General features: G+C 41.9%; 1 protein-coding gene across 8 annotated transcripts in view; it reads right to left on the minus strand.

The window, feature by feature from the left end:
- Positions 1 to 25,786, minus strand: part of LOC127395163 (F-BAR domain only protein 2-like) — a 148,043-nt gene that overhangs the window by 25,956 nt on the left and 96,301 nt on the right. For 5 of the 8 annotated variants that reach the window (XM_051641660.1, XM_051641661.1, XM_051641659.1 and 2 more), the window contains 6 exons: positions 17,449 to 17,491; positions 16,700 to 16,812; positions 10,509 to 10,612; positions 5,126 to 5,255; positions 1,739 to 1,850; positions 994 to 1,149 (listed from right to left, as the gene is read on the minus strand). In XM_051641660.1, the coding sequence (XP_051497620.1) occupies positions 994 to 1,149; positions 1,739 to 1,850; positions 5,126 to 5,255; positions 10,509 to 10,612; positions 16,700 to 16,812; positions 17,449 to 17,491 (658 nt within the window). The remainder of the gene's footprint in view (positions 1 to 993; positions 1,150 to 1,738; positions 1,851 to 5,125; positions 5,256 to 10,508; positions 10,613 to 16,699; positions 16,813 to 17,448; positions 17,492 to 25,786) is intronic. The other 3 variants (XM_051641662.1, XM_051641658.1, XM_051641657.1) reach the window with 1 other exon arrangement.

The following is a 25,786-nucleotide window of genomic DNA, read 5'->3' on the forward strand; positions in this document are numbered from 1 at the left end:
ATTTGCAAACTATTTTTATGGCTCCTGTTATATCCAGCATAAGTTTCAAGTCTAGTAATCACTGAAACTTTTATGGTGGCTGTGGGAAACTGTTCTTTTCTTCCCCACATAAGTCTAAACAAAATGCCTTTTAAGCCAGCGAAGGCCTCTCCTGATTATTCCCAGCTAATGGACTAAAACAGACTTGCTTCTCAAGGACAACTGAACCCGAAACAACAGCTGTGGTCCGGGACAGAAAGGATGGGCGACAAGTCATCCTGTGCCCCTGGTAGTCACCACCCTAACTTGGAGCTCATGGATGCTCATTGGCTCTGGACGGTGACACTGACTGGACAGGTGGGTCACAGGGGTATCAAAGGCGGCGAGTGCAGCAGATGAGCCCTTCCCTCCTCCCTTTGGTCCTTAACCCTCTCCCTTAAAAGCACACGACCTTTTGCATTACCTCCCTAAAGGACACTTTCTTACTGTGTGTATATCTATATCTATATCTATATCTATATATCTATATCTATATCTATATCTATATATCTATGTCTATATCTATATCTATCCCTGGTAGCATTTTCCCTAAACATCATCCCTCAGTTTGTGTTAACCCTTAATAAACCGATTAATTCGTGTAGTAAACCTTGGTCTTAGAGGCAATTTCTGAGCGTGGTGGGGGTGCATTCTAACTACCACCCTGAAATACGGTCCCGCAGTGGCCGTTCCTCTGTGAGAGGCGAGTGCCACGTGTGACCCTCGGGCTTATTCAAAAACCCCTCCACATTGGGGGGGGAAGTTGCGAAAGCACCTGACAGCCGGTAGCCCCCCAGTACCGGCTTGCGACAGTGCCAGTGGAGAGAAACGGAACTAAACAAGATTAGTTCAGGAAATTAAATTATGTATAAGCAAATCAACAAGACTATAGAGAACTCTGATTTACATAGACAACAATTCACATTTTACAAATCATGTAGTTTACTATTATATTAAAAAAATAAAATACAAAACCTGTATATAAGTTGTGCATTTGGAAGAATCTGCTCTAGTTTGCTTGTATTTTTTACCCTGAAGCAGAGCACAGCTGGAGATGGATTGCTGGCAAAGATTTTAATAATCCCACTTGGGAATGATACTGTCATATCACCAGTGATCTTCACAATACATCTAGAAGAGAATGACAACATCAGTTTTATGGCAACTCATTAACTGCCTAGTTTTAATACTAATTTTAAAGCAATCTTTTACAATCTGATGAGCTGAATTCAAAACAAAATCAATTTCAAATGAGGGTAATGTGGCACTATGACAATCTGCTATTACTTTCAACTTGGAAGTCAGATGAAATAAGGAAAAAAAGTTTAGCTGGTTAAGCATACAGCAGTACGGGTGGATATTTTTCAGGCTTTGAAAACATGGCACAACTATGCTTAGGCAAGGCCTAAGTAACATAGCAAGCAATGTGACAGAGGGAATGAGGTGCTTTTAAGCTGCCCAAATTTAAATGTACCACCTACCTAACTATAATAAAAAGTCTTCTCTTTGAACACATTTTTGTAAAGCAGGGATATATGAATGCCTAGCAGGATGCAGGCCAATAGAGAGTGATAAGCCACTGCTGTCACTTAGAGGAAAAAAACCCCACAAATCCCCCTTCTAATGTATATACATTTTCCCCAAAAACTATTAAAAGTAAACCCAGTATGTTTTCTTATTGTAACTTATTACATTCAAAACAATTCACTATTTAACTAACTTTGTGGGATCTGCTCCTTTAAAGTAGGCGTTAACAGATTCAGTAAGGGCTACTGCAACAGGCAAGGTATCCTGGTTTCCAAGGCTGACAGGGCTGGGATCACATGAAACACCTAGAATACATATAGTGTATAGGTTTAATTTTCAAAAAGCTTAGCAATAGATTTCAGAACTGTTGACTACACCTGTCATTTTTACAAGAGGTTGCTACCATCGAGGTCACAGCAGAATCCAAAGTATTACTTGAAAAGCATGTAGAAATATATAAACATAGTACAGTACCATCACATCAAAAAACTGCTTAGCAGTCTAAAAAAAACAGGACTATCAGTATGACATTTTATAATGTCATCACACAAGGAAATAGATATGAGACAGAGGAACACTGCATTAAATAGGCTCCCAATAAACGGAAGTCAACAGATTGAAAGGAAATTAGATGTTAACTACAAAACTTTTTAAAAAATCCCTATTGTATGCTCATAGTATGAAAAAATGTATGATAAAAAAGTCACAGAAATGCAAAGAATTCAGTTACAGTATATATGAACATAAATGCACATCCATTAATATTACCCCACATAAGTGAACAGTTGAACATTCCTTTAAGTCTTTCATTCAACAAAGATTACAATTCCCATGCAGAAACTGTTGAAGAAGTAATTTGCAAAGTTTTCTAATGTTTACATAGTAAAGATTCTGGGAGTACCTTGGAGGTACCTGGAAATATGTATCAGTTTACAAGAAAAATAATTACCAGGCCTGTGTCAGTCTTCACAGATGCCTGTGCCTACACAACAAAGTTCCAATGAACAGCTATAAAAATAAACTCAGATCTCAGCTAAAGCTTTTTGAAATGTGTGTATATAATTGACAAAACCAGCTGTTATGGAATTTTTCTTTTCAGTAGTGCTTTATATGTGTACTGAATATAAAAAGACAATACTGGAAGTTCTATCTTTTTATTAGTGTAGAGGGGAGCATCTTACTAATTTTTTGTACTACTGCTGAAATAGCCTGTATCATATGCCTGCTGCGAGCGCTCAGAGGGACAGGATGTCACAGAGCTGTTCCAAGGCAGACTCGCTGTATCTCAGGCTGCAGTCCAGCTCACAGGTCCAGTTCTAGGACCTTCAGCAGCACCAGCAAATCTGGCTTTAATGCCCTGCCACGTGCCTCAGCCCCAATCACTGTTAGCAGCCCTTCAGCTGACTCAAGAGCTAATGACACAACCATGCAAACAATTGCATTGACACACTCGAGAAGGTTGTCAAACTGCAGAATAAAGGACTGCATCATTGGCCATAAAAACGGCAAATAAATAAGCCTGATCAAATGGTTTTAGCTCAGTTTAGGAACAATGATTCAGGTTATTTTAATATTGGCTAAACTGCTGTTGTAAAAATAAAATTTATTAAAATATCTTTATTTTCTATAGCTACAAAGCTTTGTATTATTTAGAAATACAGAAACAGTTTTATCTACTTGTCCTATGAAAATAAGGATTGTCACAGTAAAAATATATTCCCTGTTTTTCCAAGAAAGTAGTAATGACAAACTAAAGAAACAAGGCCAATTATCAGCTTGTTTTGGGGTGGAATAGATGGAAGATTATGTTGTATAAAAATGTTTATATCAAGTTTTGGTGACTTCAGCAACATATAACTTGTTAAGCAGTTGACCTTTCAAGCTACTTGTATCTGCCAGACACCAGAAATAGCTGGAGAAATTTCTTTCAAAAGAAATAGAATATTTTTATCTGTAGTGCTTTAGGATGATTAGTTAATATGCAAATCTGCTTCTAGTACAATACCTGGTGGTGTCTCACAAAGCTTTTCAATTGTAGAAAGTGTTCCAATCAAAAGATCATCCTCTATTACATTTAAATGAAACAAAATATTGCAAGAAAATAAAGTATTTCAAGCAAAAATAGATGTTATAAATGTTTAACAACATAATATATTAAAAATACTTTGCAAATGAAAACAAGCTAAAGCATAAAATAACTTAATTTATGCATGCCTACAAGTTCACTTGGAACAAGATCATTATAGTCAACTCTCCATTATTCAGAACAAATGGGGTAAGGGAAACACTAGCTTGTGCAAAAGCCAAAAGAATAAAGACAGTAGTACAGAGTATATCCTCCCGCCCCCAAATCATCCAGCCATCTGCACTGTCCTTCCCATCTCTCCAGGACTATTTAATTAATACAATCAGCACAGATGGAACAGTCCTTTTTTTTTTTTTTTTTTTTTATAGGCCAGGTTAATAACCACGTCGAGTCTTGATGTCAGCACACACCTCCTTACCTCCCCCCTCACCTCACTATTTCACTCTGTCACTGTCTCCAATAACACACACACACAGAGCTGGCAGCCAAAAGTATCAGTTATCTTTCTACGATGCTTCTCAGCATTTGGGAAACTGGTGGACACTTAACTGTGCCAGCACTGAAGCATCTAAGGCTGGGCAGACCTTACTAGCTTTGGTCCTGCACAGGGTGGAAACAGCTGCATTGCTTTAAATGCAGAAGTCCTGCTAGAAGCTGTGCAGATGCTCTTCTGAGGTGCTGAGCCTGGGTGAGGAAACCTTGGCATCAGTAACATGCATAGATAACTATGTTAACTCAAGGGTCTGATTTAACTTGGGACTAAAATGGTAATAGCGTTCAGGAATGGAATACTTCAATTCTGCTATAAAAACAAGTTAAAATGTCTGACAAATAAAGCCCCCCCCAATTCTCCTTGTTATTTGTTATAATCAAATATCATAGCTGAAGGACTTGACTTCAAAAACATGAGAAAACCTTCTGAAACTAGTGACAGCACAGGAAGATTGATTTGCTTTTCATCTTAATCTTTTTTGGTTGGTTGATTTCCTTTTATTAAACATCTCTGTTTAGCTTATATACTTCACTAACTTAAAGAAAAAGATGCATTCTTTTATTTTTTTTTTTTTAAACTGCAATTACAGGATAACACACAAACAAACAAAAACATAAAAATAACTCAATTTTTTGAACATTTATGTTAATTCAAATTTATCAGTATCCCAAAATATTTCTGTGCCTATACAATAACATCTTCTAAACAAATACATGATAACGTTGTGCTTGATGAATGGATATATAAGCACACCAAATACGAATTCATGGAAAAATATTTCACTAAAGAACATGCCATAATTGGATCTATGGTCTAATCTAGTCAAATCCACTGTCTCTCAGTGTCATTTAGAAGCAAGTATTGCAAAGGATGCTTGAAGTGCCTAGACTGGACTCACATATGGAACAACTAACTCCAAGGAATGCTTTTCCTAATAGGTGGAACTCAGTGGCAGAATTATACCATTTCTAAAATAAGTTAGAATGGTTAATTTAACTTACCAACTGTAGGTGTGTTTGCTGCACTGAGGGAAGCAGAAGAGGATATTGAGGAAACACTCTCTGCATGTGCCAAGGGAGCTGCAGGTGGAGGACTTGAGATAGAGGTCAATGGAGGGCTGAATGGCCTAGGCTAAACACAAGAGATCACAGAGGATTAGAGACAGAAAGTGGTTTTAAAAAGATTAAAAACAACTGTAAATACAAAAGTTCTTAATTTCATTCCCCAATCAATTTAATAGTGTTTCTCAACATATTTCTTTTAATGCTTTATCTATCCTAGTTTTTAGTGTAAAACAGAGAACCCATATTTTCTATGGGAATCAGCCACTATTTCATAGATTATCAGGTCTGACAACAATGCTCTCGATCCCCTCCCCCTCCCACCCAGGTAGGGAAGGAGAGAGAGAAAAAGAGAGAGACTTGGCTGGATTGAAAACTAAACTACACAGCTTTAATTAAACACTAATGATATAAGAAAATATATACAATTATATACAAATATGTTCAGGTATGTGCAAGAGCCTCTCGCCTCCCCCCACCCCCAGCAACTCCCACCACACTCCCCTCAGCTGGAACAGTCCCGAGAAATCCCGGAGCTGCTGCTGGAGAAAGCGGAGAGTGATGAGGGTCAGGAGAGCTTGAGCCTAAGGGTCGATGGTGATGGATGGACGGAGTCCTCCCCGGACGCTGGCCATGGACGGGAGAGAAGGGAAGAAGAAGAAGGAAGGAAGTTGTCTTCTGTGATCTCTGACCTTCCTCTGAGCTTACGTAGATATATGGAATGGAATCTCTGGCCAATTTTGCTGTCTGTCTAATTCAGCCTCCTACGGGGGGGTCATAGATCTCCCCGTACTGTCTGAGCTGGCAGAGTAAAGGTGCGACCTTGAAGCCCCAGCAGTTAGAAAAACATTCCAATGTCTTAACAGCCTAGCTAGAACAGAGTGTTGCTAGTTAAATAAAAGCTCACTGAAGGAAAAAAAATAGTAAAAGGAAAATTGGCTTCATCCTGGCTCAAACCAGGACAGTAGTTAAGTCTAATGTAAAATAGTTGAGGACTGGAGAACATGAGAGAGAGGGAGAGGCTGAAGGACCTGGGTTTGTTCAGCCTGGAGTAGAGAAGCCTAAGGAGGTCTCTACTAGCAAGCAGTCTTTCGCTAGCTATTGTCAGTCAGACTCTATTTGGAGGTGCAAGAGCTATAACAAAAGAAATTTCAGCTGAACACAGAGAAAAAATTCTTGCAACTTTGTGGTTAAGCCCTCAGACAGGTTTCCCAAAGAGGTTATGAGATCTCCTTCCCTGGAGATTTTCAAAACTCGGCATGTCCCTGAGCAACCTGATGCAATTTTGAAGTTGGCCCTTCTTTGAGTGGGAGGTTGGCCTAGAGGAGATCTTCAAAAGTCCATTCCACCCTAAATCTTTGGATAGTTTTATGATCCATTTAACAGTTAAGGTATTAGTTTAAAATGACTAATGATCATTTTGGGATTAACCTATCTAAAAGGTTCTGGAACTCCTGAAGTATCTGTTTTGGTTGGGTAATACTTTTTTATTGTTTTGGTTCTATCACACTTGTCACTGATGATATGACTTTTATACAGACTGTGGGGATTGTAAAAGGAGCTGACATATAATGAAGACAACTCACAATCTTCCACTTGTATCCAAATAGCCAATTTCTGAAACAAGTAACTTTGTGCAGAATCATACTTTATATCAGAACAGTACCAGCTAAATTCTTCTCTTTAATCCTGATGATATGAACAACAGATTTCTTCATCTAAGAGCAAGTACTACAATTTTAAATTAGAACGAGAAAAGAATCTCAAAATGAGCCCTATTCTGACCTTACAACATTACAGAAAGACGAGTTAAACAATGTTTCAGTTCAGACCAGAATTTTGTTCATAATGAGAATATCATAGAATCCTAAAACGGTTTATTTGGAAGGGACCTTAAAGATCGTCTCGTTCCAACCCCCCCCGCCATGGGCAGGGACACTTCGCACTAGACCAGGTTGCTCAAAACCCCATCCAACCTGGCCTTGAACACTTCCAAGGAGGGGGCGTCCACAGCTCCTCCGAGCAACCTCTTCCAGTGTCTCATCACCCACACAATAAAGAATTTCTTCCTAAGGTCTAACCTAAATCTACCCTCTTCCAGTTGGAAACTATTACCCCTTGTTCTATCACTACATGTATATTGTAAACAGTCCGTCCCCAGCTTTCTTATAGACCCCCTTCAGGTACTGGAAGGCTGCTACAAAGTCTCCCCAGAGTCTTCGCTTCTCCAGGATGAACAACCCCAACTCTCTCAGTCTGTCTTCATAGGGGAAGTACTTCAGCCCTCAGATCATCTTTGTGGCCTTCCTCTGGACTCTCTCCCACAGCTCCATGTATTTCTTATGTTGGGGACTTCAGAGCTGGACACAGTACTCCAGGATGAGTCTCATGAGATTGGAGTAGAGGGGGAGAATCACCTCCCTTGACCTTCTGGTCATACTTCTTTTGATGCAGCCCAGGATACAGTTGGCTTTCTGGGCCACAAGCGCACAATGCTTGCTCATGTTGAGCTTCTCATCAACCAACACCTCCAAGTCCCTTTCCTCAGGGCTGTTCGCAATCCATTCTCTACCCAACCTGTAATTGTGCTTTGGATTTCCCTGATCCATGTTCAGGACCTTGCACTTGGCCTTGCTGACCTTCACACGGTTTGCACAGGCCCACCTCTCAAGCCTGTCAAGGTCCCTCTGGATGGCCTCTCTTCCCTCCAGCATGTCGACCACACCACACAGCTTGGTGTCATTGGAAAACTTGCTGAGAGTGCACTCAGTTCCACTGTCCATGTCTCTGACAAAGATGTTAAACAGCACTGGTCTCAATACCGACCCTTGAGGGATGCAACTCGTCACTGGTTTCCACTTGGACCTTGAGCCATTGACCACTTTTCTTTGAGTATGACCATCCAGCCAATTCCTTATCCACTGAATGGTCCATCTTTCAAGTCCATGTCTCCAATTTAGAGACCAGGTTGTCATGTGGGACAGTGTCAAATGCTTTGCATAAGTCCAAGTAGATGACATCAGTTGCTCTCCCCTTATCCACCAATGGTGTAACCCCATCATAGAAGGCCACCAAATTCTTCAATGTATAATTTGCCCTTAGTGAAGCCACATTGGTTGCCACCAACCACCTCCTCATTTTCCATGTGCCTTAGCAGAGCCTTCAGGAGCATCTGCTCCATAATCTTGCTGGGCACAGAGGTGAGACTGACTGACCTGTAGTCCCCTAGGTCTTCCCTTTTTCCCTTTTTAAAATGGGGGTTATGTTTCCCCTTTTCCAGACAGTGGGAACTTCACCAGACTGCCACAATTTCTCGGATATGATGGATAGTGGTTTAGCAACTTTATCTGCCGGTTCCCTCAGGACCTGCAGATGTATCCCATCAACTGTTGCACCTTCAGGTTCTTTAGATGGTGTTGAACCTGATCTACCCCTATTGTGAGCAGTTCCTCATTCTCCCAGTTCCTGCCTTTGCCGTCTGTGTCCTGGGCAGTGTGGTTTGAGCACTTGCCCATGAAGACTGAGGTAAAAAAGTAATTAAGTCAGTCTTCTCCATACCACTAGTAACCAGGTCTCCCATTTCCTTCCAGAGAGGGCCCACATTTTCCCTAATCTTCCTTTTATCTCCAACATACCTATAGAAGCTTTTCTTGTTGCCCTTGACATCCCTGGCCAGATTTAATTCTACCAGTGCTTTAGCTTTCCTAACCTGATCCCTGGCTGCTCGGACAACTTGCTTGTACTCCTTTTTGTGTCTGAGTTTGTCCAGGAGCTCCTTGTTCATCCATGCAGGCCTCCTGGCTTTGTCGTCTGACTTCTTCTTTGTTGGGATGCATTGCTCCTGAGCTTGAAGGAGGTGATCCTTGAATATTCACCAGCTTTCTTGGGCTCCTGTTTCCCTCCAGAGCTTTATCCCATGGTACCCTACCAAGCAGGTCTCTGAAGAGGCCAAAGTCTGCTCTCTTGAAGACCAGGGTAGTGAGCTTGCTGTGTGCCCTCCTCACTGCCTTAAGGATCTTGAACTCCACCATCTCATGGTCATTGCAGCCAAGGCTGCCCTTGAGCTTCACATTCCCTGCCAACCCATCCTTGTTGGCAAGAACAAGGTCCAGCATAGCACCTCTTCTCACTGGCTCCTCTATCACTCGGAGGAGGCAATTATCATTGATGCATTCCAGGAACCTCCTGGATTGCTTATGCCTTGCTGTGTTGTCCCTCCAACAGATATCGGGATGGTTGAAGTCCCCCATGAGGACCAGGACTTGTCAACATGAGGCTACTCCTATTTGTCTATAAAGGGCCTCGTCCACTTGGTCTTCCTGGTTGGGTGGCCTGTAGCAGATCCCCACTATAATGTCCCCTGTTCCTGCCCTCCTTTTAATCCTGAACCATAAGATCTCAGTCAGCTCCTCATCCATCCACAGGTGGAGTTCCATCCACTCCAGCTGATCATTGATGTAGAGAGCAACACCCTCTCCTCATCTCCCCTGATTGTCCTTCCTAAAGATCCTGTATGCTTCCATTCCAACACTCCAGTCATAGGAGTCATCCCACCATGTCTCCATGATACCAATAAGATCATACCCCTGCAAGCATGTGCACTCCTCTTGTTTATTCCCCATAGTGAAAGTATCTTGCTATTTTGAAAGACAAGAAGAGGATCCTACCACAGTAAAATTTTTCCAAGTCAGTTAGTCAAATGAAACTCAAAGAATCGATGAATAGAATTCATAGAAGAGATTAACTATGGCTGGGATTGATATGGTCTCTAGGCATTTGCATTTGTTGCCCCATTCCTTATCAGCATGTGGATCTGCCCTGCAAGCAGTGAGCAGAGATGCCTGATGGGCAGCTGCTGCAATCTGCCACCTCCCTTCTCCACCAACCAGCAGCAAGGGCAGGGTAAAGTCACAGCAGGGCTACTTGTGTGATCACATGACTGATAACGATCTACTTAATATCAGTCATTCTCCAAAGCTTTTGTGATACCTTAAATCAATGGAGTTTTGTTAATAAATAACTTCACTAGTATATCACATTTTGAAAACTAATCCTACACATATGCTATCCTTTAATTTTCAAGGTATCGATTTGTTTTTATATTTTGGACCTTTTTAGTTCAGTTAAGAATTATGTTATTATAGTAACATTTATCCTTATCAACTTCCATGCCTAACTGGCAGTGGTGAAAATCTGAGTATATGATTCCTTGAACATTGTCTGGAAAGTAACTCCACTGTAACAGTGCAAATGATATATCTGAAACAAGTTACAATGGAAAATTGAAAACAAAACCCACCACCAAACATCAATCAATACATACTGTTTCATTAATTCCACTAAGTTTCCCTGTAGATAACTTTGGTCTTGAAGCAGGCCTTGGAGGGGGTATAAGGGTGCCTACAGAAAGAGGAGTTGTGGGCCTCACTGAAAGAAAGCAAATTTAAGGAAATCAGTATTAGAAATGTCACACTGAACATAAATATGTACCCACTTGAAGAGAATAATTGGTAGTTATGCTTCTATTAAAAGTTCCTATTTTACAAGCTCTATTTTGTAAGATTTACCACTAATCATAAATGTTTTTAAAATAAAGCCACGTGATGCCCTGAAAAGTCACTCTAAAAATGGCATCTTGGGCTTTCTCATTGCTTTCAAATGATTTTATACTAACTATTCCCAGAGGTTTGCATGTAAAAAGATGGTTTTACCAGAGTTTCCTTTTGTGTATGGTCTATGTGGATTCAGAATATGGGACAGTCTTTCATGTCTCACCACAAATAGAAAATTCAGTGGAAATCCATATTTGGTCCTGACTGAAAATGGCACAATTCTGTTTACATCAAATTATGCCCTCTGAAATCCCACTGACTTCAACAAATATACACTGCTATAACAGAAAAATTTCTCTGTTGATTGTAAGAACACAGTAACTCCATATTATCTCTTAGCTGAGCTATCAGAAGTAAAATGCAGGTAAAAAAAGTACTGCCCTCATGTCCCTCTAAACCTAACAGATACAATTAACAGATAGTGGCAGCAGTACAAAGATGCCACTTTTACATAGTCACTTTTCTGAATAGAATTGTACTTCAAAATAAATGTTAAATGCCTTTCAATGAATATGCCACATCTAAAATTAACTTCAAAATAGACCGAAACTCTAATATTACTATGTCTTTGCAGCACATCCTGTAATCTCTCTCAAATTATTCTATCTTTAAATATTTAGATTTTTTTTGTATTTCAAGCTCAATATTTATTTAATTGTCCTAACTTTGAAGGAAGTTGATAACTAACAAGCAGTTTAATACATTCAAAGCAAGAAGAGTTAATTTTAACATCAGGTAAGCAATAGAAAAAAAAAAAAAGAAAAATCAGTCCAAAGCTTGCTTTTTGGAGTCAGTTATTGCCGGCGGCGAGGGAAGCAAGCAGTCCAGAATCAATGTGATTGATAAAGCAAGCTTCGATTCATTGAATACACAGAGTTACTTTTATACCCTTTTCCAAACCTACATGTAGTGAATTCATTGGATAGTAACCATGCATAGTGAATTCATTGGATAGTAACTACTTGAAGTGATTTCACTGGACGGCAACTACTTGCAGTGATTTTACTGGATAGTAACACACATCTGAGTTCCAGGGTTCTTCCTTGTTTTCTATTATTCTACTTCTCTACCTTGTCCTTGAGTTAGTTTAAGCTAACAGAGATTGTTTATACTTGTGTTAGGCTAAAAAAAAGAGATTGCTTGTACAGCTGCTGTTTGTGCTACACTCTCAAGGCCTCTCGAGGAGATAGCAGGGGCCCATGGCCCTGCTGCTCAAGCCATTCTGCAACAAGTTATTAGCAAAGAGCAGTACACCATGCATGCTTGCCATACCCTTATTTGTATGAACACAAGAAGACACTAAATTATAGTCCAGTAGTGCTGAAGATTATGCAGAAGAGATATCAGCAGCAGTGCCAGTTTCTTCAATGAATAATTGTTGTGGCATAGAGTATTACTGAAAAGGTCACTTTGATCGTCAGAAGTACAGCTCTTGGAAGAATTCCCAAGCAAAGCAGAAGAGGCAAGGCAGGCATTTTCAGTTTTAAAATGCAATTTTTTTGGGGCTCCTTCTTTTATGCACTTGTGTGTATAATTGTAAGAAGTTCATCAGTGTGGTGATGCAGACCTTCCCCCTTACTGAGCCGCACTGTGATGTCAACACCAGCCAACATTGTTCTTGCTTTAGTGTCACCGTTTGACTCGGGTCCGACAGCAATGCTCTCGATCCCCTCCCCCTCCCACCCAGGTAGGGAAGGAGAGAGAGAAAAAGAGAGAGACTTGGCTGGATTGAAAACTAAACTACACAGCTTTAATTAAACACTAATGATATAAGAAAATATATACAATTATATACAAATATGTTCAGGTATGTGCAAGAGCCTCTCGCCTCCCCCCACCCCCAGCAACTCCCACCACACTCCCCTGAGCTGGAACAGTCCCGAGAAATCCCGGAGCTGCTGCTGGAGAAAGCGGGGAGTGATGAGGGTCAGGAGAGCTTGAGCCTAAGGGTCGACGGTGATGGATGGACGGAGTCCTCCCCAAACGCCGGCCATGGATGGAAGAGAGGGGGAGAAGAAGAAGGAAGGAAGTTGTCTTCTGTGATCTCTGACCTTCCTTTGAGCTTACGTAGATATATGGAATGGAATATCTCTGGCCAATTTTGCTGTCTGTCTAACTCAGCCTCCTATGGGGGGGTTATAGATCTCCCCGTAGTGTCTGAGCCGGCAGAGTGAAGGTGCGACCTTGAAGACCCAGCAGTTAGAAAAACATTCCTCCCTTATCAGGTTTAGTAAGAACAGAGTGTTGCTAGTTAAAAGAAAGCTCACTGAAGGAAAAAAATATCAGTAAAAAGGAAAATTTGCTTAATCTTGGCTTAAACCAGGACATTTAGTTACAAGGGTGATGGGTCCAATATTGTTCTTGTTTCAATTATAAGTGCAGGTAGGCTGAGACAATCTGGCACTTTCCAACCTTGCTTACTGGGACAGTGAGTTGAAACAATTTGGTACCTTCTTGTGCTAGTGGAAATACAATTATTTGGGGAGATTAGGCACTTCTTAACCGTACCCACAATTCTGTTGTCTGGGAAAAGTACTTGAGATCCCTCCTGCTCAGATCACATGCCCACTCTGAAAGTTGCCAAAGATCACCTGACACAAATTATGGCCACAATGGAAAATAGTAACCAAAGTCAATAATCTTGTGACTCTATAAATATCAAGCCTAAAATCAGGCCCTTTGGAGCTGTACGGGATCTCAGCAGACTGCTACCCTATGCCTCATGAAAGAAGTTTGTCTATCCAAAGGAAAAGAGTGAGTAGTGCACTACTCATTTTGCAGGAAAAAAAAAAGATCAAAATCAAATTATAGCGGGTAATTCAATCTCGTGGAGATCAATTGGAAGAGTATTTCACTACAACTTCTTTTCATGCAGTTTGAAGATCATTAGGTACCAACATTTATTAACAACTAAACATAGTTTAACTTCTATATGTGTGTATGTGTGTATGAAAGCAATTTAGTTGAGAAACTTGGTTAAATCTTTAAACCACTATGTTTGATTACAACAAATTATTGATTATTGATTAAGTGTTGTGATTTGTTATAATATTGTCAATCAACCTCTATTTGCTGCTATTCCAAATCACATCAGACCCATAATTATGTGTTAAAGCACTACACTAAAATCCCTACACCTAAACCCTTTAATCATCAATCGTCTGGGACTGGGAGTGGATTCAGCTGCACCTAGACTCCTCTCTGAGAAGGAGTTTAGAAAGCAAGGGGGTCCATTCTGAACCTTGTGATTCAACGGTAGGACCTTCCTCATTCTTTTCCCTGATCCCCGTGCAAATCACTCCAACCCAATCCTGAGACAATCTCCGCTATCTCTGTACAAATAATTTCCTCTGATCCCTGTGTAAATCACTCCAATCTAATTCCAACCCCTACACATCCCTTCCACATAGTAAGTAATAGAGCAAACCTTGCCACTGAACTCTGTTAAGTCATGCTTTTATTAAACTATATTAAAATCACTTTTTCCTAATATCTTTGTCAGTGATTCTTTAAGCGACCTTAAGACCTTCCACTCTCGTCTGTGACAATCAACAAAGGAAATCCACTGACTCCAAGACCATGAAACAGAGATACAAGTACTGGTACTCCCTGATGATGCTGTCATACCACCAGATTTACACAAAATGCTAATGGTAAAGTCTGATGAAGATGGGCTTCTAGACCCAGAATCTGTCTGGTGTCTAAGTAAAAACTGAGATATTCTACACTCAGGCAAACCAGTGGTAAATGAGGGGGAGCTCCTATTTTGCTCCTTCAGTGCAGCAGAAGGAAAAGTGAAGAATTGAAACTAGGAGCAACACTGAAATGATAAAAAATTCAATATAAATCCAGACTTAAAAAAAATATTCAGTATCAACTGCATGAGGATTACAAGCCAGTATGAAAAATAACTGCTCTACTAGGCTAAAAATCAAACAATATACAAATAAAATAAAAAAACTAATCACATATCACATGTACTTAATTCATACTGTCACCCATGGTGATTTCCATTTTTTAAGTTGTTCAACAAGTAATTTATTGTGTTTCTCTCTCCTTAAGGCCCTACTTCTCATGATTTTCCTTATTCATCTTCTTCCCTTCTTTCTTGTGTCCTACTCCATGTTTGTTTCCTTTCCACAGCTTTCTGCTTTTCATTTATTTCAAAGTTATTTAATCAAGCCTACCCTTCTCTGTTCTTTTCAAACATTTTTATCCTCTTACCCTTAACATCTATAATAGGAAGGCCCAACATAAATTGATGCCCAGTGAATGAACGAAGACAATGCAGAAATGAGAAGCTATATGATATTCTTCTGTCTGTATCAATCTGTATCTAGTGAGTAATTATGTATGAGGGGTCTAGGACAACTGGACATCACCAACTCACTGCTGGAAACTTCTACACCAACAACTCACCACTGGGACAACTAGCTGCTGACCAACAGGTGGCGCTTGTTCAGCACCATGAACAGAACCTTGGGAAATAGGCGGTTCTGCTCACAGTGCTCTGATTTTTGCAAGGAAGCTGTATATTTATAGGAGTTCAAGTGTATGAGTCACACAATTTGTAACATGAAAAATTAACAATGAAATAAAAGCAACTAAATCAAATGTGAGAAATGAAAAATTAACTATGAGATAAAGGTAACTCAATCAAACATACTATAAACAGCTCGTTTCAGGTCACAGTCCTGAACATCACTTTTAAAAACTGTGTTTTGATGTTTTTTAATTGCATTTGTTTAACATTACTTTTAGAAAATATCTCATGTTTGATAGAGTTATTTATTTTCTCAGGCACATGGGAGAAGAGTCTCTACATTAAAACAGTAGGGGTTGGAAAATAGACATGCAGTATGTAGACTGAAGAGAACTATGAAACAGCATATCTGTTACTGTTAGTAAACAGTAGATTCAGCCTTAAATCCCCTGCAATGATAAATGTAAATAATTTAAGTAAACACTTTTAGTAAGCAGGTCCTAACATAGCCATAATATCTGTTTTTGTTTTGGTCTCTCCTTCCTCTTTTTGAACTAGTTTCTCAACATCTCCTGCTCTCAGCCTTTTCAACACACATCCCCATTCACATGCTATTTTACCTCCCTCTCCTTCACTGCCTTTTGAATGTAAAAAGCAGTATTGCCTATTTCTGTAAACTTTTTTTGCCCCCCAAAGACCAAGTTTCAGGAAAGCCTGTCAGTGTCCTGCCCACACTAATATTCTCCAAAATCCTGCACTCAAAATTCCAATGCAGTATCTGCCTCCTCCCCTCACCTCCCATACTCTGCAGCCCACCCTCTTCCTCCCAATACATCTACTCTCAGGTGGTGCCAGGAACTCCCCCTTAATTCCAATCTCACTCCTGTCATTTTTCTCCTGCTCCCCTTAGATTATGCCCACACATCTCCTAACATAATCATGGTTTCCTACAGGAAACAAGTTCCTTACAGCAAAGCTCCACAGTGGCTTGTACTACATAACAGGCTTTCCTGGAAAAAAGAAATCCATCCCTATTCACAGTGCAAGTTCAGCATCTCTCTGTTGCTGTGACAGCCTCCATTTAATTTCCCAACTTTACCAACAGGAAAAATAGGATTATATTATTCCTCCAGCATAGATTATGATAATTTTTTGCAAAGAGAGAGGAAATAAAAAAAGACAAAAGCAAAATAGAGTTTTCCTAAGGTTATTAGTGTCCCCTCTTCCCCCTTGCTCCCTAACTTAAAATCCTGACATACTGCACTCTCAGTTGTGTATTACTTGTAACATAGGATACTATTTTAAAAAATTCTTTCATTTCAATAGTCAAAGCACATCCCCTTGCAATGACTACAAAAGCAACAACAGAACATCCTGAAAAAACATGCAGAAAACATTTTCTACTATCAAATATTTTACCTGAGGAGGATGAGGATGCCAAGGAGGCTGAAGAGGAAGATTCAAAAGAACTGCTAAAGAGTGGATCCCATGTCAGAAGGTCACTGTTCCCCTTTCTATAGTAAGAGTGACAACTGGAATATTAATGAAAGATGTATATTCTCATGAAAAAAAAATACAACTTTGGTAATTCATCTTCTGTATTAGTTAGTCTTTTCATCTAAAATTAAAAGTACTTACAAATTACAGGTCAAGGAACTGCTTTACACACAAGGAAACTATCTGAACTGAAACCTTGGTGCAAGTTTGTGTGTGGACATTTAATAATGTTGGTAAATTATTTTCATTTTCAACAAGACATATGTCTACAAATCAATTTGTTTCCATACATACATATATAAGCAATGTATATGGACCTGCCCAAATTCGTAAAGTGTTTAAGATTACAAGCTCCAATGGAACACCATATGATGAAAAATAAACCAATCTTATCTAAAACCTGAAATTTTAATAAAAAACAATATTTTGTAATCACATAATTATAAATATCAATAGAGAGACCCCAATGAAGCTAATGCATTTGAAGGGGAAAAAAAGTTAATAGAAATCTCCATTATTACACAATTACTCTGTAACTCTTATGATGCAATAGATGCTTGACTTAAAATGGCAGTCAACTGATATTTCCAATGAGTTTCGGAGTCTTAGATCAAAATAAGACCAAGTACCCCCCAAACTACACTTGATATAATTTTAAAAGTTAAACTTACTCATTAGCTGGAGTAGAAAGCTTTGATTTTGTTACCTCTTCACCTAAGTAAAAGACACAGTATTATCACCACTCTAAAATAAAAATATTTCAGCTTCATATTGATGTGCATGGTGGCACTGTATAGTACAAATTTTCATGTGAATAGAAAGGTCTGTATTGATAATGGCAGGTTCAGTTTTGCCTCTCACTTTTCTCTTGGGCTGAGCCTCCCAGCTTTTGATGTAAATAGCATTGTTTCACTAGGGATGCTTCTGCTGAATGCTTATAAATGTAGTGCGGCTGCATAGAGTGAGATGTTCTACTCACTGCCACTGCCCCACAGGCAAGGCTGCTGCCACCACTGGCACTGCTACAACTACTACGGCCACTCCCACTCAATCCACATCAGTAAAAGTTAATCTTGTGACCAGGAGTAAGGCAAAGACGAAAGATTCCAGCCCTTATCTCCCTGCAAAAGTTCCAAAGGTTTTAAAAGACCAGGGAGGGGTTGATAAGGCTGGCCCCTCTCAAACAGACGGAGGAGCAGACCCTTCTCAAGCAGATAGAAGAGCAGGCCCTTCTCAGCCACCTGAGGACAAGGATCTTGTCCAACCTTTCTCTCTAAAGGACATGTGTCTCATGAGAAAGGACTTTATCCACCATGAAGGTAAACTGCTTTTTTTCTTGGTTGCTGTGCTGCTTTGATGGTGCAGCTGATAGCTATGAAGTGGACGAAAGAAAAGCCAGCAAGTTGGGATCCCTGGCCAGAGATGCTGGTATTGGAAGAAGGTCAGGAACTACCACTCTTTGGAACCGATATCTTTCAGCTGTCAGAGACCATAAGGGTGAAATCACCTGGCACCGAAGCAGAACACCCACTCTTGAGAGACTCATCATGCATTTGAGAGAATTAGCTGTGCAAGATTGATCTATGAAAACCACAGGATTACAAAGCCTGATGACGTCGTGTGTGACATACCTATGTTCTGGAAGTTTGTGCAGGCTGTAAGACAGGACATGCCCATATAGTCTCCTTCATGGGATGTTGGGATGAATTTGACAGACCAACTGTGTGTGAATTAGCTTGCAAAGCACAACAGTATGGAGACATGATCTCTGATCCCTGTCAGTTCTACACCACAGCCATTGAAAAGGTGACTGAAAAAGTGACTGAAAGATTGGAAGGTACTGAATAGATAGGGAGGTAGAATCCAGTCTGTCCCTAGAGACAAGAGAGGCCATAATCCAGCCATTAGGAGGAGACGACCTGCTACAAGAAAGCAGTAAGAGAGATGGGACCCACATCGACACTGCCTGTGGTCTCTCTTGCATATTTATTATAAAGAGGACATGAGAACCTAGGATAAGAAACCCACTGCTGTTCTCCAGGTATGTGTACAAGAGCTGCTAGATAGAAAAAATGTAGGAGAAGGTCCTTCCAGGAAGAGGGCTGCTCCAGTCTCCAGCAACCAGACCTCCAACCAGATTGGATGGACTCTAGATCCCAGTGCATTGAGCTAAAATGGCCAAAATTAGAGGTGTCTTGTCTCCAGACAGGAGGACGAAAGGTACAATCAAATTTATTATAATGGGTGGATATATGTCCTTGAACATTAGAACCACAAAAGTATAAAGCCTTGGTGGACACTGGTGCACAGTGCACCCTAATGCCATCAAATCATAGAGGGACAGAAGCCGTCATTATTGCTGGAGTGACGGGAGATTCTCAACAACTGACTGTTGTGGAGGCCGATGTAAGCCTCACTGGTAAGGAGTGGCAAATGCATGCTGTAGTGACTGGCCCAGATGCTCCATGCATCCTTGGCATAGACTATCTCAGGATACTTACGTGACCCAAAAGGGTACCGGTGGGCCTTTGGTATAGCGGCTGTAGAGATTGAGGACACTGAACAGCTGCATACTTTGCCTGGCCTTTCAGATGACCCTTCTGTAGTGGGGTTGCTGAAGGTTGAAGACCAACAGGTGCCAATTGCCACTTCAATGGTGCATAGATGAAAATATCACACCAACAGAGACTCTGTGATCCCCATTCATAAGCTGATCCGGCAATTGGAAAGCCAAGGAGTGATCAGCAGGACTCACTCACCCTTCAACAGTCCTATCTGGCCAGTGTGAAAACCTGATGGCAAGTGCAGGCTGACAGTGGACTATTGTGGCCTGAATGAGGTGACACCACCGCTCAGTGCTGCTGTGCTGGACATGCTAGAACTTCACTATGAGCTGGAGTTGAAAGCAGATAGGTGGTATGCCACTATTGACATTGCTCATGCCTTTTTCTCTATTCCTCTAGCACAAGAGGGCAGGCCACAGTTTGCTTTCACCTGGAGGGGAGTCCAGTACACCTAGAATCGACTGCCCCAGGGGTGGCAACACAGCTCAACTGTTTGTCATGGACTGATTCATGCTGCACTGGAGAAGGGTGGAGCTCCACAACACCTGCAGTACATTCATGAGATCATTGTGTGGGGTGAGACACCAGAAGAAGTTTTTGAGAAAGGTAAAAAGATCATCCAAATTCTTCTGGATGCTGGTTTTGCTGTGAAAAGAAGTAAGGTCAAGGGACCTTCACGAGAGATCCAATTCCTGGGAATCAAGTGGCAAGATGGTCGTCGCCAGATCCCAATGGATGTGATTAATAAAATAACAGCTATGGCCCCGCCATCAACTAGAAAGGACACACAAACCTTTTTAGGTACTGTTGGTTTCTGGAGAATGCATATTCCATGTTACAGTGAAATTGTGAAACCCCTCTATGAGGTGACCCGAAAGAATGATTTTAAATGGGGTCCTGACCAACAGAAAGCTTTTGAGCAGATTAAAAAAGAGATTGTGCAGGCAATGGCCCTTGGACCAGTTTGAACGGGGCCAGACATCAAGAACGTGCTCTACACTGCAGCTGGACACAAGGGTCCCAACCGGAGCCTCTGGCAGAAAGCACCAGGGGAGACTCGAGGTCGACCCTTGGGATTCTGGAGCCGGAGCTACAGAGGTTCCGAGGCCAACTATACAACAACTGAGAAGGAGATACTTGCAGCATACGAAGGAGTTAGAGCTGCTTCAGAGGTGATTGGCACTGAAGCGCAGCTTCTCCTGGAGCCCAGATTACCAGTGCTAAGATTCATGTTCCAGAATAACATCTCTCCTATTCATCATGCCACCGATGTGACTTGGAGCAAATGGACTGCTTTCATCACCCAGCGAGCTCGAATAGGGAAACCTAATCGTCCAGGTATTGTGGAAGCAATTACAAACTGGCCAGAAGGCACACACTTTGGAATGCCTCCACAAGAAGTGGTGAAACGAGCTCAAGAAGCTCCACCATATGATCATCTACCAGAGACTGAGAAACAGTTTGCCCTTTTCACCGATGGCTCCTGTCGTCTTGTAGGGAACCGCCGAAAGTGGAAAGCTGCCGTGTGGAGTCCTACATGACTGGTTGCTCAAGTAGCTGAAGGAGAAGGTGAATCAAGTCAATTTGCAGAGGTCAAAGCCATCCAGCTGGCCTTGGATATTGCTGAGGGAGAGGGGTGGCCGAGACTCTATCTTTACACTGACTCCTGGATGGCAGCAAATGCCTTGTGGGGTTGGCTAAAGCAGTGGCAGCAAAACAACTGGCAGAGAAAGGGAAAACCTATTTGGGTTGCTGACCTCTGGAAGGACATTGCAGCTCGAATAGAGAAATTGGTGGTAAAAGTGCATCATGTAGATGCACACGTGCCTCTGAGTCGAGCCACTGAGGAACATCAACACAACCAACGAGCAGATGAGGCTGCCCAAGTGTTCCAAATAGACTTAGACTGGGAACACAAGGGTGAGCTCTTTCTAGCTCGATGGGCCCATGATGCTTCAGGTCATCAGGGCAGAGACACAACATATAAATGGGCTCGTGACCGAGGGGTGGTTCTAACCATGAGCACTATTGCGCAGGTGATCCACGACTGTGAGATGTGTGCTGCAATTAAACAGGCAAGACGGTTGAAACCGTTGTGGTATGAGGGGAGGTGGTCAAAGTACAGGTTTGGGGAGGCCTGGCAAAGTGACTACATCACACTGCCTCAGAGCCGCCAGGGTAAGCGCTATGTGCTTACAATGGTGGAAACAAGTACAGGATGGTTGGAGGCATATCCTGTGCCTCATGCCACAGCCAGGAATTCTATCCTAGGCCTCGAGAAGCAGATTTTGTGGAGACATGGTACTCCAGAGAGAATTGAGTCAGATAATGGTACCCATTTCAAAACTAGTCTTGTTACTGATTGGGCTAAAGAGCATGGTATTGAGTGGATCTACCATATCCCATACTATGCACAAGCCTCAGGGAAAGTTGAAAGGTATAATGGTCTGTTGAAAGCTACCCTAAAGGCAATGGGGGGTGGAACTTTCAAAAATTGGGATAAAAATTTGGCGAAGGCCACCTGTTTAGTTAATACCAGGGGATCCATCAATTGGGCTGAGGCTGCTCAATCAGACCTTTTGCATACTGCAGATGGGGATAAAGTCCCTGTGGTATGTGAAAGAAACTTGTTGGGTAAAAGTGTCTGGATCTATCCTGCTTCAGGCAAAGGTAAACCTGTCTGGGGTGTTGCTTTTGCTCAGGGACCTGGACATACTTGGTGTGTAATGATGGAGGATGGTGAGGTACAATATGTATCTCAGGGTAATTTGACGTTGGGAGAGAATCCTTGATTTAGCAACTCGTTAAGGTATAGAGCCTGTACGTAATGTATGGTATGGAATAAGGGGTGGAATGTCCTGGTTTGAGCCAGGATAAAGCCAGTTTTTCTTTTGCTGATTCCTTTTTTTCTTTTCAGTGACCTTTCTTCAACTAGCAACTGCGTGTTCTGCTAGGTCGATAAGACACTGGAATGTTTTATAATTGCTGGGCCCTCAAGGTCGTGCCTTTGCTCTGCCGGCTCAGTCACTGCGGGGGGATTTGTGGCCCCCCCCCCCCCCCGTGGGAGGCTGGGTTAGACGAACAGCAAAACTGGCCAGAGATATTCCATCCCATATATCTACGTAGGCTCGGGGGAAGGTCGGAGATGACAGAAGAAAACTTCTTCCTCCAGGAGCAGCTTGGGGATTCCTCGAAATTGTCTCGTCTGTGGGAGTTGCTGGAGTTGGGGGGAGGCGAGAGGCTTCTGCCCACACCTTTGTATAATCACATATATATATATATTCTCTCATATCACACATTAGTATTCTAATTAAAGCTGCACGGTTCAGTTTTCAATCTAGCCAAGTTTCTCTCCTTTTTTTTTTTCTCTCTCTCCTTCCCTACCTGGGTGGGAGGGGGAGGGGATCGAGAGCATTGTTGTCAAACTGAGTCAAATGGTGACACCCCTGAACCTCTACTCTCAGCTTCTGCCTGCCTTTCTGCCAGCTCGGACTGCCCTGTGGCTCAGGGGAGTACAGTGAGAGTTGCTGGAGGTGGGAGGGTCATAATGGTTTTGCACATTCCTCCTCATATTTGTATATATTTATAAATATTTTCTTTTCTCACTACTATTTCATTAAAGCTGTCTGTTTAGTTTTCAGTCTAGAAGCCTTTCTTTAATCTGTCTCTCCTTTCTCAATCTGGGTGGGAAAATTGTCTCTCATAAAGAACTATTCACCACGTAAAGGAGACAAACAGGCTGCACCAGGAACTGTAAATCACTCAGACAAGGACAAGCCTGGACAAGTCGAGGACAAACACTGCTGCTAAGTCCCAGATTGGACTCTGCAGCTAGCTAAAGTAGCTATCTGATTGGCCAGAACTATATGCAAATAAACGTATCAGAAATACACCGATGTCCTGGTTTGAGCCAGGATGAAGTCAATTTTCCTTTTTTACTGATTTTTTTTTCTTCAGTGAGCTTTCTTTTAACTAGCAACATTCTGTTCTAGCTAGGCTGATAAGACATTGGAATGTTTTTCTAACTGCTGGGTCTTCAAGGTCGCACCTTTACTCTGCCAGCTCAGACACTACGGGGAGATCTCTGACCCCCCTGTCGGAGGCTGAGTTAGACAGACAGCAAAATTGGCCAGAGATATTCCATTCCATATATCTACATAAGCTCAGAGGAAGGTCAGAGATCACAGAAGACAACTTCCTTCCTGCTTCTTCTTCTTCCCTTCTCTTCCATCCATGGCTGGCGTCCGGGGAGGACTCCATCCATCCATCCATCACCGTTGACCCTTAGGCTCAAGCTCTCCTGACCCTCATCACTCTCCGCTCTCTACAGCAGCAGCTCCGGGATTTTTCGGAACTGTTCCAGCTCAGGGGAGTGTGGTGGGAGTTGCTGGGGGTGGGGGGAGGTGAGAGGCTCTTGCACATACCTGAACATATCTGTATATAATTGTATATACTTTCTTATATCATTAGTGTTTAATTAAAGCTGTGTAGTTTAGTTTTCAATCCAGCCAAGTCTCTCTCTTTTTCTCTCTCTCCTTCCCTATCTGGGTGGGAGGGGGAGGGGATTGAGAGCATTGTTGTCGGACCTGAGTCAAATGGTGACAACCGATCAGAAGGCTCCTAGGAGCTATAAATGGACTGCTTGCTGGGCCCAGGAGAGAGTTGTTGCTGGTCTGCCTGCTACTGATCCACGTACCTGCACCCATCGGTGCTGAGGAGAAGAAAGAGGAAAGAAGAAAGAGGGAGAGGAGAAAGAACCACGAATCTTGGCTACAGTGGCTAGGTCACCACCTGAGACTCCAAAAGAGGAAACCTAAAAGAACTGTTAATCACTACTCAAGAGCTGTAAATCACTACTCAGGAGTAGGGCTAAAAGCAGGAGTAGTTTGCTCAGTACCTGCTAGCCCCACTGCCTTTAGAAAACCTAAAAGAGGTGTAAAATCTCCCCAAAGGGTCTCTCTCCCTCCTTCCACCAGAGAAGAAAAGAAGATGCTTGCAGCCTGCCGCTGCTGCAGACCGCTTTGCCGTGCCACCACTGCAAACTGCTTTGCTTACCGCAAATCGCTTTGCCCTATCGCTGCCTGCAACAGCTCCAGCAGCCGCCACGTGTAGCCTGCAGCCTGCCGCCACCATCTTAAATCCGCAGATACCACCACGTGTAGCCTGCCGGGACTGTAAGCTTTAATAATAATATTTATTTCTATTCTATCTCTAAGTGCAATCTCTCCCTGGGATAAAACCGTAAATGGCCCTTACATCTACTCACAACCCTATTGAGAGGGAAACTGCGGCATGTTATACAAACTACCTTTCTATCATAACTTTTCTTCTCCTTTCAATCTAAGCGATTATCTCAGGAAAGTTTTGTACACACACACCTTGTATCCCTGTATTCTGAATTAATTTCCTACATATTTGTGATTCCATTCAAGCCATTAAATCACATAAAACATATCTCAGTGTCCAGTCTTCATTGTATGTGGGCGGGTGTGCTCTCAAATTTGGGTTTTCTGGTATATCGTACATTGGCATCATTGCCATTCCCCAAAATCAGGGGCGGATCCTAAATACAAAAGGGCTAACCGCTCGGGCCCATCTGAGTCCAAGTTGCCGCTTGGACAGGGACATTCTTATTGGTGCCAGAAGTGGGATATACCATAGAAACCCTGAGCCACACACTGAGCATAATGGGATTCTTAGACATGCTGCATTCCAAATCTGATGAAACATCCATCCATATCCCATCTCCTTTTCAGGACAAATTTAAGCATTTCCCATTTGTGACCCCTTTTTACAGCCACCTCAAAGCCTGAGGGTACATCCCCTCAACTGCTTATTTTGAGATGGTAAAGGAACATTATGATGAGGGCAATCTGGAACAAATTTGCCATGATTTAAAAGCCCTGGAGGATGATTCAAAATTGTCTAAAAATCAACAGCAAAGAGTGAGAAAAAATGGCTTTGATTTTTATAATGCCAAAACCTTTTTTGTGTTAGCAACATTACTTTGGCAGGAGGAGAATTTAAAACAAATTATTAGGGAAATAAAAGGAAGATTAGGGAAAATGTGGGCCCTCTCCAGAAGGAAACAGGAGACCTGGTCAGGCGGGACATGGAGAAGGCTGAGGTACTTAACACCTTTGTTTTCCTCAGTCTTCACTGGCAAGGGCTCTGGCCACCCCACCCAAGTCACATAAGGCAAAGGCAGAGACAAGGAGAAGGAAGAGCTGCCCACTGTAGGAGAAGAGCAGGTTCAAGACCATGTAAAGAACCTGAAAGTGCACAAATCCATGGAACCTGACAAGATCTGTCCGCAGCTCCTGAGAGAACTGGCAGATGAAGTTGCAAAGCCGCTTTCCATCATATTTGAAAAGTCGTAGCAGTCTGGTAAAGTTCCCACTGACTGGAAAAGGGGAAACATAGCCCCCATTTTAAAAAGGGGAAA

The sequence above is a fragment of the Apus apus genome, chromosome W, assembly GCF_020740795.1.
Source record: "Apus apus isolate bApuApu2 chromosome W, bApuApu2.pri.cur, whole genome shotgun sequence".
In the NCBI taxonomy this organism is placed as follows: domain Eukaryota; kingdom Metazoa; phylum Chordata; class Aves; order Apodiformes; family Apodidae; genus Apus; species Apus apus.